The sequence below is a fragment of the Pseudorasbora parva genome, chromosome 10, assembly GCF_024679245.1.
Source record: "Pseudorasbora parva isolate DD20220531a chromosome 10, ASM2467924v1, whole genome shotgun sequence".
In the NCBI taxonomy this organism is placed as follows: domain Eukaryota; kingdom Metazoa; phylum Chordata; class Actinopteri; order Cypriniformes; family Gobionidae; genus Pseudorasbora; species Pseudorasbora parva.
Window position 1 is genome coordinate 22,577,116 of NC_090181.1, and position 14,076 is coordinate 22,591,191.

A 14,076-nucleotide genomic window follows, 5' to 3' on the forward strand; every position below is an offset into this window, starting at 1 on the left:
AGGTAGAGAGAGAAATGAAGAGTGGGAGGTGGCTGAACACACACACAGCACTCTTCCAGCAACAGGTGTACACACAAGGCAACTGTCCGTTCTGCACAATAGCTTCAATGGGCATCTGTCAACAATCCCACCGCTGCACGTAACACGTCTACCCCCTACAAACACGTATACACTCACTTCCACCTGATGACTAGAACAAAACTTCCATTTTGTTGTACAGGGTGTGCTAGATCTGGTATGTATGTGTTTGTGAGTGTGTAGGGCTGATGTTATGTGACATGTTTTCTTTCCCTGAGCAGTTATTCATCCGTCTGTCTCTTTGAGTGCACAATAAGATTTGATGTCTGTGCTCATTTAGAGGCAATATTAGGGTGGCCAAGCATTTCGCCACATGCCTTTTGTTGTTGTTGTTGTTGTTGTGCTGTGCATACAAGAGGGAGAGACTCATGTTTTTTTTTCTTTGGGAGACATCAGATATAAGTATATGAAATCAAAAGTTTGATGCTGTTTTGTTGCCTCAAAACAATCATTCAAAAATGAAAAGTCATTATTTATGTCATTAGTTATGTTCCTAAAGCATTTTATTTATATTTTCCTTGGGAGACTAAATGTTTTCACTGTTTTAAATCTTCTGTTAGTGCACTGAAAATTTTAATATTTTAAATATTGTTGATGTAAGCTACACTACCTTTCAGAACTTTGGGGTTGGTTAGATTTTTGTATATTTTTATTTATTATTCCCACCAAGGCCACATTTAATTTGATTAAAAACACAGTAAACCATAACATTGTGAAATATGATTACAATTTAAATTTTTATTTTAATATATTTAAATTATATTTATTCCTGTGTTGGTAACTTTACTCCAGTCTTTAGAGTCACGTGATCCTTCAAAAAAACATTCTAATATGATTTGCTGCTCAAGGGACGTTTATTATTATTATCAATGTTGAACACAGTTTTGCTGTTTAATTTTAATTTTACTTTTTTTTTTTATTCAGGATTCGCTGAATAGAAAGGTGAAACAACACTTATTTCAAATCAATTTTTTTGGTAACAGAGTTAACTTTGCTGTCACTTGTGAACCGTTTAATTTATCAGTGTTAAATAAATAAAACGGTTGATTTCATAAAAACGTGATGACTTTAGATTAATTTATGTTCTGCTAAGCATTTCTAGCTACTACTGCTAAAAAATACAATAAATTGCTATAACATTTGTTTTGCAGTACATTGCAAACATGTTTAAAATATACTGGCAGGGCAACTACAGATCATTATTCATAATTCTTCCTTTTATATTCCACCGTAGAAATTCTGACTGAGGTTTTTGTTTTATCAGCTCAGCAGGCTTGTTTTTATTGTGGTCCTATTGAATGAGCGTAATGGCGTTTAAATGTTGGGTTTTAATTCTGACATTTATGCTGTAATCAATGGAATTGACCTGAAAATGTCCCACAGGACCTGTGTGTGTTTGTGTGTTTGTTGAAAAGCTGTTTTATATTTCCGTGATACTCGATGTGAGGGTGTATCTGTGAACCTTGTGGTGATGAGGTGAGAGGGACAGCAAATTGACACACGCACAGCGTCCTCACGTACCAATCGGAGCGGCAGCAGTCGGTTTGCCTGCACTCAACACACACAGTAACGCACGCAATGAGTGTGTGAGCTTTCCTCCTGCTGTGCCTTTCCATGGTTGTGTAATTACCCCTTAGCCACCACTCAGCTACAGAAATCGCCTGTAATTGCCGCTCAATGTCGCCGTTTGGTTCCTGTGTCAGACAAATCTTTCTTTCTCTCTCTTTTATTTCTTCTCTCACTCTTTGAAACATGTCATCTTGTCATTCTAAAAATGGGAAAACAAAGGTGCATGTTAAGCGCAGATGTCTTTTTCAACCTCTGCTGGTTATTTTTATTTATTTTTGGCTTTAAAGCAGATTCTTCAGTTTTCTATTGTAATTCCAAGTGTCTTGGTTCCCATTGGTTGTGGACTTAATAATTGTAAGGGTGCTCCGATTGAGCAGGGCAGCGATATCGGCAGATAGTAGCTTTATATAGTTTGATCGGTGGACTCTATAAACACAAAATGATACAAAACTATATGATTTTTCTATGCGCAACTACTATTGCTTTACTACCATACCTGAAAAGGATGATCAATTTGGAGTATTATTGATGGAGAGCGAAGACATTGCAACGACAGCAACCCCAATTTGGAGTCTGTTCATTAAAAAATGTTTTTTTGTGCATCTGGAAGCCATAGAAAGAATACATGTATTTATTCAAATCTTTATATTTTATTTTATTATTCATTAAAAAGTGTTGAAAAAAATGATTAAAAAAAGCATGATATAATTATTAGGCATACACAGCAGTCATAATTACATTTCAAGTCTAATTCATTTGTAATTTTTCTAATTAAATGATACATTTTCTTTTTATTTATATGCATTATATTGTCATCATAGTTCATAGTCATTCAAATCTTATTATAACTGGTAAAAGCTAAAGAAAGAAAACATCAATTTTAGTCACTTTCTTTTGACAATATAAAGCAGCACTCAATATTACACAACGCCTATTGTTAGAAAACTGGTGGTAATGCTGTGAATGAGTCGGGTTCGGTTGAACACCGTCTGTTTATGTGTTAAAGTAAGGCCCCCTGAAATGAAAATTAATTTGAATGTTAGCTTTAAGGTTAGGAATTAGCTTGTGTGTTCCAAAACAATGATGCAATTCACATTTAAGAGATATAAGCATTCAAAATTTAGTCTCTCACTTCCGTTAAAATGAATCACATATTTTGATGACATCATCGCATACTTCATCTTCTGTCCAATCAAATGCTCTCTAGAATCTGAAGCGCCCCGCCCCCTACACTGCTGAAGCTGCGGCTGAAATCGTCAGCTGTTCATACATTTGCTATTTTTCTACAGGGTGAATGGCACATTCCCCACTACATATGCGATAGGAAATTATTTAGACAGTATAAATAAGCTTTCAGTTGAAACAAATGAATTCTGGTTTCACGTTAGTTTCACGTGCGCCGCCGCAGCACACACACACAAGCACTATTGGCACGGGATTAGTATTATCTAGGGACCTCTGTGATTTAGAAATACTCCCCCACATCTGAGTTTTGCGTGACGCATTCGCACGGGATAAGCAAAGCCTGTGATTTTACTCGAATTTACTGACTTCTCCCGGATATGATGTCAAGACTTCGTTATAGATATAGCTGTATGTAATCATAAACAGGCGATATCGATATCGTTTTGATTATTTTATAGTAATAAAGATAATTTCGTTCAGTTAGAGAACAGACTTCATGAACTGAGCTCAGACCAGCGGCAGGAGTCAGATTTCATTAATCACGAGTGAGAAGGTGACAATATACAGCGGAAGATTCAGTTTCAATGCTAAATGTAAAAGCGCCTATTTAAACAAGCGTGTCATTGTACTGTTCTGTTCTGTTTTTCATTAAGAACAGTATTGATGTTAATATTAAACACACCATTCAATCAGTTTACTCCCAAATTGGTACTTATTCTAAAGTGAAAGTATAATCCGTGCAGGAATTCATAACGGTGCGCATTATGTAAGCAGCTTCCATTCTTCGTGAAAGATAAAGATAGAAATGCTCACAGGAAGAAGAAAAAAACATGCAAAAGTGATATACGATCTGCCTATTCCTGGACAAATCACAGAGATGTCGATTCGCACGGGACTACTATTATCACAGGACCTCGGTGTGCGGCGAAATATGGTAGGTCATTTGCGGGGGAGTTTTTACTTTACAAATTACAGACATGGCCGATTCGCACGGGATTAAGATCACCGACATTCTCTGCAATTATTACAAATCACCAGAGGGCCCTAGATAATACTAATCCCGTGTGAATATGGCTATAATCTAGCCCAGAGTCATTGACTAGAGACATGAGAGCGCAGCGCGAATCATATGCGCGAGTCAGCGGAAACAACAAAACATATCGGACCCATTTCAGTCCTGCTGTATTCAAAGCAATATGGAAGAGATTATGATGATGAGCAGTTAGAGATTAGGAAACTCTGGCTTTACAGAAAGGCTCTAGTCAAACTCTGGTATTAACAAAACGCTATTGGCTGTTTCAAAAAAGGGGAGGAGCTGCTAACAGCTGAAGCTGTTTCAAGGGAAATTACATCAACAGATTGAATAATTCTGCTCATTTCATGGTACTTCAGCTTGCCTGTAAGTAAAAATAAACAGTTAGGAAATCACATGTGTAACAGTATATTGGATCTTATGTTGGTCTTAAAGTAACAGCAGCCTAATATTTCTGCTGGCGTCCGTATCATTAATGTTAATCAAACAACACAAGACAAAGAGAAAATCACTTATTGCTCGTTAGTAGGTTTAATCTATACTTAATCTATTTTAATCTATACTGCAGTGAGGACTGCAGAGTTGTTTTTTCATTTAAGTACTGTTGATAAAGATGAGTTCAGTTTTTGTATTATAATTTATTTATTTCACAGAAATGCTATAAACTAAGCTGTTCCTAATCACCTCTAAGAGAAGGAATGGAATATGTTGCTTGCAATAAATAAAGTATTATCACTTTATCTTTTTAGATTTAAAATGCATTATTGTTAAAAATAGTATTATTTATTTTGGTGATCGTATCACTAAAATAACCACCACAATGCTGCTTTCAGTAATCTGTGATCGTCCCCAAAAGTCCTGACATTGCAATGAAGTCTGTTGTTAGCACTTTAGTTGTCATATTCTATTAAGCAAATCATTTGACATTGGTGCTCATTCAGTCTTAGTCAGTGCATCATATAATGTAGCTACAATCTGTTCTGATGTTGAGGCACAATATGATTATGTACCTGTGCCAGAAGACCGGATGTTGGGAAGTCATTTTTAGTGCGTAAGGTTAATATTAGATGAAAATCTTCTCTAGATCACAGCCCTTGTCCGCCATGCAACAAACAATTGTGTCTTGTTTTCTGCGTATTTTATGTTTGTTTCTATAATTCAACATATTCAATCCAGAACATCCTAATCAATTGTATTTCCATTGAAGGAGGGGACATGTGGTAGCCATGGAAGTGAAAAAGAAGAGAGTTTAATTTCGGTTCACACAGGTGGTGAATAAGGAGATTCCTCGCATAGACTTTTTCATTTTCATTCTTTTTCCTGAACAGGTTGAAATGAATTACCCTAGACTGCCAGTTAAGAAGACCATCAGTGGCCTAGAAAAAGCCCGAAGCTTTTGTTTTTCTCCCACAAACCCTCTCTGACATGTGTAAAGGGTAGGATCAGGTTGTGTCCTGAGGGAGGAAATTAATTTTAGAATTAATCATCTCTGTGGAGAGTTTAACAGCATCCCTTCAGTCATTAAGATTTATGTTCCTGTGTGTTTCTGTTATAAACAAACTTATCTTCAGCATCTCAGCTAAGATGACGTAAAAAACTTGCTTTGATGTAATTTATGATGAATCTATTTTTTTCACAAAGGCAACATCATCATAAAAAGATATTGATGTTAAATAGTTTAATGGATTATTAATAACAAACTATGCTAAATAATAGTTAATTAGTCTAACTGTAGTCTATTTATGGTTACCAAGTAAAGTAGGATAGATAGATAGATAGATAGATAGATAGATAGATAGATAGATAGATAGATAGATAGATAGATAGATAGATAGATAGATAGATAGATAGATAGATAGATAGATAGATAGATAGATAGATAGATAGATAGATATTTTGAGTTTATTGAAATTAAAAATTTGAGTTCATACAATGCAAGAAATTTGTTTTATTAAATAGAAACTCAAAATATTATTGTATCTGAACCACATAAAAATTAGATAAATCATTTTTAATAAATCATCAGAAATAAAACACACTATTACCCATATGCTTACAAAATCTTTTAATAATGTTTTAATAAAGGTTGTCGAATCTCAAAAAATAATCATTGTATTAACTCAAAATTTGAATTTCAATGAACTCAAAATGTTAAGGCAACCAGGTAACTTTTTTTCTAAATAATTTTTTACAGTGTATAGAATAGATAGTTACTCATTGGTCAAAACTGGGCAAGTCAGTCTTCAGCTTGCCAGCTTGAGTAGATTGTCTGTTTTTTCATCCCATGTTTAACTCAATCAGTGCCCTTCTCAAGGGTTATAACAAATGACAGCAGCAAAATTACAGTCATCCATCTCAGCAGCGTTGATCTGCATCCTGTCTTTTCTTGCCACCCCCAAGCAGAAGCAAAGGAGAAAGACAACAATGGAGACACACAGGACATATCATGGACATATCATTTTTACTAGTGTTTGTGCAACCATTATACATTCCAGATCATAATTTTTATTTCTTGGTGGATCTAGTGGAAATTTTCCTTACATTGGCACACTAACTTATTCCTTGTGTACCTGGCATCCCGAGGTGCAGGTGGAGCTGCAGGTGGATATCGTGATGCAGGCTTTGTGATGCAGCCAGCCCCGAAACAGCAGCTGCTACTTCGTGGCACGTTTGGAGTGAAATTAGCAGTAATTGCAGACCTCCCCTGCCTTCGTTTCAGAGAGCATTGTTTTATCACCATGAAAATTGTTGGATGTGAAGGGAAGAAAGAGCTTTGTATAGAAAGTGAAGCCTGTCTTTTTCACGTCATAATGTGGGTTGTCCGCCCTAATTATAAACTGCTGTTGCTGTCAAAAGATAAGTTTTTAAATAAAAAAAACTGTCTTTTGGCTTTACTCCTACCATTCCTCTCAACTAGTAATAAAAAAGCTTCCCCTTAACTTCTCCTATCCTGTCAAGTCCCACTTGATCTGATGACTTAAAGTAATGTATACCTACTTGGAGTCTATTTATAATTGTGAAGCCCCAGTTTTTTCAATTACACAACCTTTTCATTAGGTTTATTAGCAAATCTGATATTGTTTCCCTTTGTTTTGTATTGCAGACCGAGGTGATCAAAGGGCCATCTGGGAGCGTGGGGATGACTTTCAGGCATGTTCCAGCCATTGATGGTGACACGGTGCACGTGAGCATAGAGACCGTCACCCCAAACTCCCCAGCTGCCCTGGCAGACTTACAGAGAGGAGACCGCCTCATTGCTATTGGAGGTTAGAGACTACACTCATTTACTCCTTACCATTCAAATGGAATGTTTGACATGGTGAGGATGCATGATGCAAGTGCTGGGCGGTATGACCATAAAAATTATATCTTGGTATTTTTCTAAATTATACCGGTTTCACAGTATATGACGGTATTTGTTTTTTCCCCATGCATAGCTAGGTGTTAACCACATTTCCTACTAATTGAAAGAGGAAATACTGCAGTAAATTGACTTAAAATGCCCTGTTTTACTGTCATGATAAGTGAATATTGTAGAAAAATTCCACATTAGAATTAATACAGATTTGCAAGGCCCCACATAATGATGCTGTGGTGAGACAACAAACAATAAAACAGACCTGCAACACACTCCTTACAGACACATACATTTTAAAATATGACCACAAAGAAAACAGAGTTGAGGGCACCTTGATGCATTTTAAATATCTAACCCTATAACAACAAACTGCCAAAACAAGGGAGAAACGAAGAACATTTAAATATGTAATAATATTTTCAATACATTTAAGAGCACGACAAATCTCTGATGACATGCTTCAGTTTAACACTTTTTTTGCCCATTCTTCTTTGAATTTTTGGTCTACATCATTGTCTTCTGTGCATCAGAATAATCCTTTGTGTCTTCGCATTCATGATCAGACATACAGCTGTATGTTCATTTAAAGGCAACATGATTAATCTATGATCCATGTGGTGATCGTTGGAGCGCTCCGCAAAGAAACCGCTTTCTTGTGGGTGCCACATGTTGTTTGAATTCTCAGCTATAATGCGATCTCAGCTGTGCCCTCACTACAGTGTAACAGTGAAAAGGGACCCCTTTCAAACAGTGCCACGTTCCAAACGTTTAAGCAACATACACCAGTATTGCTGTATAATAAAAATTAATATTATAACAAAAATAAACACCAGTATTTGGTACGAACCGGTATACCACCCAACACTAATTGATTCTCAATTTTATGGTACATTTGCAAAGCTTCAAATGTTGTTCATGTCTGTTTGCATAGGAGTCAAAGTGACGTCCTCTGTCCAAGTGCCAAAACTGCTGAAACAATCTGGAGAGAGAGTGATTGTCTTATATGAGAGACCGGTCCGTCACCAGGTGCCTACCGTGGGCTTGGGGACACTCCAAGAAACCCTTGGCACAATGGAGGAGCCCAGCTATCTTCCTCACCCTGGGGGCTTCGAGGAGGACCCAGCCCCAATAACCACCATGGACATATCTGATAACAGAGATAATGACTCTGAGTTTGAGGAGCTGATCGTTGAATCCAAATCAACTGCAGCTCCAGTCACTGTTGACACTAAGGAGGATTTCCTGCTCTCTGTAAACCAAAGTCCCAAAAAAACTGTGGCCAACCTGGCCAAGCCCCTTGGTTCCATCTCACCAATTCTCAACCGCAGGCTGAACCTTCAGTCCCCACTCAAACCCCAGCCCAAAGAATCACCAAAGCCGCCTACTCTCAAGACTGCTGACCCTTCTGAACAGCCACAGAGACCAACGGTGCCCCCTCCTCCACCACCTGCACGCCCCCCTGTTCCTCCCAGACCACATATAAAAGTCACATCTGCCTCCTTAGAAACCCAAAGCCTGGTAGAAGGTAATGAACCTGCAGTTGAAAAAAGTCCCGAAAAAACGCAACCCATTACTGGCAATGGTGAAAAACCATTAGAAAAAATCCCTGTTAAGTCACCAGAGTCGAAGCCTGTGAGCAAGCACCCAGAGCCCACAGAGGAAACCCTACATATTCCAGCCACAAACAAACAAGATTCAGCCAAAGACAAGATATCTGAGAGCTCCTCCAATACTAGGGACAGTGTAGACGACCAGGGTCTCTGGGAATCGTCTGAGACCATGTACCGCAGCAGAACTGCTCGCTGGAACAAAGCCTCTGTGACCTTTGAAGTGGAAAACAACAACAAATTCCTTAATGTAGCACTTTGGTGCAAGAACCCCTTCAAGCTCGGTAGTCTCTTGTGCTTAGGGCATGTCAGCTTGCGCTTGGAACACATAGCACTGGAATGCTTATCGACGTCATCTGCTGAATATCAGAGCACCTTTCGTCTATGTGCTCCTGAACCAAGGGCCAGTGTCAGCCGTACCGCTTTGCGCAACTTGAGTACTCACAAAGGTTTCAACGACAAACTCTGCTATGGAGATGTTACACTTAACTTCACTTACCTGGCAGACGGGGAGTCAGACCTCTCCAGTGGACTGACAGAACGTGAGCGGGAAGGGAGTCTTCAGGAAGAGGACTTAAAAGACCGGGAAAAGGAACGGGAGCAGGTGCTCATCGTAACCCGGGATGAACAGGGTTACAGCGGCATGCAGATAGGAGAGATGCGGCACAATTTTCAAGACACTCAGTTCCAGAATCCCACTTGGTGTGAGTATTGCAAGAAGAAGGTGTGGACCAAGGCTGCCTCACAGTGCATGACCTGTTCTTATGTCTGTCACAAGAAGTGTCAAGATAAGTGTCTAACTGAGCACCCTTTCTGCGTAGCCGCCTCAGACCGGCGTGGGGCAGATCCTGAGGCAAAGTCCACCATTAACCGGGCAACTACTGGCCTTACACGTCACATTATCAACACTAGCTCTCGACTCCTCAATCTGAGGCAGGTGCCCAAAACCAGACTTGCAGAACAGGTTGCAGAAATAGGATCAGGGGTGGCAGAACCTTCTCCGAAACACACGCCTAACACATCTGACAACGAGAGCAGTGACACAGAGACCTATGTTGGGGCCAGTCCTTCCAAGCAGCCCCCTGGTAGTGGTGGCTCCAAACTAGTGCGTAAGGAAGGTGGGCTAGACGACAGCGTGTTCATCGCCGTCAAAGAGATTGGTCGAGATCTTTACCGTGGCCTCCCGACGGATGAGCGTTCACAGAAACTGGAGTTTATGTTGGACAAGTTGCAGCAGGAGATTGACCAGGAGTTGGAGCATAACAACTCTCTAAGTGTGGAAGAACGAGAGACAATTGATTCCCGACGCAAGACCCTAATCTCTGCAGCTCTGGCCAAGTCTGGTGAACGACTCCAAGCTTTGACTCTGCTCATGATTCACTACCGTGCGGGCATCGAAGACCTAGAGTCTGTAGAAAGCACCTCACCATCTGAACATCATGGCTTTCCGAAGGCAAAAGCTGAGGGTCTGGAGGAGGCCCTGATGGGCACAGAAGTGTACGACAGTGACATTTGCAGTCCCGTTGATGTTCAGATGCTGGATGAGATTACAGAGGAGCAGATCTGTGTAGAGGCGTTGCCGTAAAGATGGCCAAAGGCATCAGGGGCTTGCGACTCAAGAACAAAGATTTTTTAATCATGTATGGTTTGGATTATGGTTGACCTGTGAGCATTCCACAGGTGATTGTGAGGTTTGCAGAAGTATTCCTCAATATCACTGCAATGTACTGTCATTTGAGGAATTTTATGAGTGTCAGTAGTTTACCAGATATATTTTTTTTTTTTTTACATTTTAGTTTTTTTAATTCATAATTTTCCCCATCTTTAGTCTTTTAGTTAGCAGTTGTAGAGGACAAAACCATCAATCTGAAGACTTTTAGCAGTATTACATAAAACACACAAAATATTAGTTCCTATGACATCGTGATCAAGCCGAGTTTTACCTGCCTTACCTGAAAGGTGTAGACCATTTTTTAAACATGGCTTCAAAAGAGAGAGTCAGTGTGAGCTTGAAGCGAGATGAGCTTGAATACATATTTTTATTCAAACTTTGTGTATTAGTACAGACTGAAATATATGTGTGCTGTTAGTGATGTTCATGGTTGGAAATACACCCTGCCTAGTGTGTTTTGAGCTTCAAGCCCCTCTGCCTTACACTATCAACTACAAAATGTAGGATTATACCTGAACAACTGTCCATACAACATGATGCCATTCCTAACCAACATTGTCCTCTCTAATAAGCACCTTTTGTCATGTTCCTTTACACTTATTACTCATTTTAAAGCGTAATTTCTTTAATATTAATTTTTTCTCTTGATTTTTAAATGTTGAACTGAGAGGGAATCCTCATAGGTCAGAATAGTGATGTTTATTATATTATTGGGGACCATTCTTTGTCTAATTTATGTCACAAAGCCAGTGTGACTTTTTTTTCAGGGAGGGATATTTATATCGCATACATATGGTTCATAATATATGTTTTCCAATAATTGTCAATTGTCAATAATTTCATATTTTAATCTAAAAATTGATTTGCTTTGAGCCTTTTAAAGACTTAAGGTTTTAAAATGGTGGCACTTTTTATGCACCATTAAGTCATTATGTTTGTGTGAATGTTTCAGCCAGTTAATTTTTGGTTCCTTTTATATATTTCAATGTTTAGTTTTGTTTTGATGCAAGGAAATATTCATTTTGTCTCACATTTGTGTGTTTGGGCATGTTTTGGCACCTTTTAACATTACTTTTACATGTGTACTAATGAATGTATCACCCATATGACTCACTTTACATTCATTATTCCATTCACCTCTCAAAACATTTCTCAGTGTAAAACTACATCATTAAAAACTTTATATTTATAGTTTGTAACAGTCTGGGCTGAAAAGCTGTCTGGTTTGGCTCTGTATTTCTGGTTTAATTTACCTTAAATTGATTGTTTTTTTGTGTGTGTTATATCACGCATATTTTATTGTTATTTAAATGTGTTACACATGGACATCTGTCATTGGGTACATGCATTGCTGGATTTGTGTTCCTGAATTAACACTTCATTAAAAACAAGTGACAAGGCCTTTAGGTGGTGAGGACAGAACTCCTAATCTGATCAACTGAGTAGCGCTGTCCTAGTTAATGTTTCTGCTGCTATAACATCTATACTATTCACTGGGCCTGGAACGTTAAAAAAATGAGTGTGTCCCCCTCACCCTGTTCTAATAGTTATGTTTCACCATAGATGACCTTATTGGGCCCCACAACGTACCTGTAAGAAGTTTGTTACCACTCAAACCAGAAAGGAACTTTTTCCTTTTGAATCACTAGAAACAAAACCTTTAAATGCTAAGCTCACTAAATGAATGATAATCTTCTTTTTTCTTTTTTGTTGTTGTTTTAATTCTGTCTAGCTGCTGCTGTTATCCTGTGCTTCTCAAATTCAACACCACCAACATATGCTCTCAAAATATTGCTCCAATTATCTCCATCACAATGTGGGGAAAAAACAGTAAAATAACAAGTATAAAACATCATATCCACCTTGGCAAACTGTGGTTAAGCTTTTCTGGGAAAGCCGTTGTTCTTATTGGAAGCTGTGTCATGTTTTAAAGCGCTATTGTAAATAGCCTAGTAATGTAGGTGACTTTAAACCATGTTCTTTCTCCCTGAACTTATATAGTGCTCAACATGTGGGTCCATCCTTTCTTTTTTGTTGTTGTTGTTCTTGTTGTTGTTGTTGTTTTTGCTTTATGTAAATATGATTTGAGTTTTAATTACGGTGGAATGCATCCACCGACAAATTTGCTGCAAGACCTTTACGCACTGACATATCATATTTGCTTATGCACTTGAGATAAATAAATTATTAGAAATGAAAAAGTTCCTCTGTAATTTTTGCACCTTCCAATTCAGAACTGCCTAGTGTATTACTTATCCCAATCGACCTAGAAACAAGACGAACACTACAATGGTGATTTTTGCTGCGCTGGTTAAAGGGTTACTTCACCCAAAAATGAAAATTCTGTCATTACAAAATTAATCTTATGAAGAAACAAGAATACTGTTTGTGTCGTTGCACTGTTTACAATGTGAACAGCGTTATATATGTTTTTTCTGCACAAAAAGGATTCTCGTCGCTTCATAGCATCAATGTTGAACAACTGTCACATGGAATATTTTAATAATGTCTTTACTACCTTTCTAGTCCTTAAATGTTGTAATGGTGCTGCTGTTATGGGGAGTCAGAAAGCTCAGATGTCATCAAAAATATCTTAATTTGTGTTCTGAAGATGAAAAAAAACGCTTACAGTTTTGGAACGACACGAGAGTGAGTAATTAACGACAGAATGTTAATTTTTATGTGAACTAAATCTTTAACAGAGAAACCAGGTGCAATTGAATGAAACCAGAGAGCGAATCAGCGTCATGATATGAATAACATGAAAGTAGCGCCGGCAGCATTGCCATGTACAGCGGAGAATGCTGCGATTGACCAGATCGATTATTCCAGAGTGTTGAAAATGAAATTCTGAAGTTTTTGGGTTGAAAAACACAAGGTGTGGAATAAAATAAAAGTCACTTTGCATGGAAAACAATGGAAAAGTAGTGCCGTAGAATGCAAAAAAGTATCCATGTGAACAACCCCTTACCTCTTACATTTACTGGGTTAAACTTTTTAAACAGTCACTCCCCTGTGAGCTGATTCCAGGATTATCAAAAATGAAATGTTCATAACATTAGCCATTATTAAGACAGTTGGGAGCAGGTGGCATTCTGTTAGTCGGTGGACACGTTAACAAGATTGCCACACTGCAGAATCAATAACAGGAAATGACACTTTTAAACCGTGGGTCTATTGAGTAAAGCAGCACATCTTTTTAAATCAATAGACCATATTAAAGTTTGATTTGATTGGATTTTCATTGAATAACGGCATTCTAGCAGATTCTCTTTTCATGCCAGTGTTGTATAAACTAAAATGAATTGTCAATCATGTAAACTCTGTTTTGTTTGAAAAATGAAGATCATTCAGGGAAATCAAACATTACATCTTTTTAAACATTTATTTTCTGTTGCGGTCACACACACACACACATTACCTTCAGAGCTTTAAAGCTGATGTAAAACCTAACCACCAGACCAAACACTGGATATAAAACCATCAACTCCACCTCCTAGTTGATATAGTTTAAACACAAACAGGACATACCAGTCTGAAGGCACAAACTGACACTGGCACATACACTAATTTC

General features: G+C 38.1%; 1 protein-coding gene across 1 annotated transcript in view; it reads left to right on the top strand.

Annotated features, from left to right (window-relative positions):
- The window catches only part of pdzd8 (PDZ domain containing 8), a 58,082-nt gene extending 45,387 nt beyond the window's left edge, over positions 1-12,695 (top strand). The window contains exons 4-5 of the mRNA XM_067455550.1: positions 6,969-7,131; positions 8,155-12,695. Coding sequence (XP_067311651.1) covers positions 6,969-7,131; positions 8,155-10,415 — 2,424 coding nt within the window. The 3' untranslated portion in view covers positions 10,416-12,695. The remainder of the gene's footprint in view (positions 1-6,968; positions 7,132-8,154) is intronic.
- Positions 12,696-14,076: the final 1,381 nt, after the last annotated feature.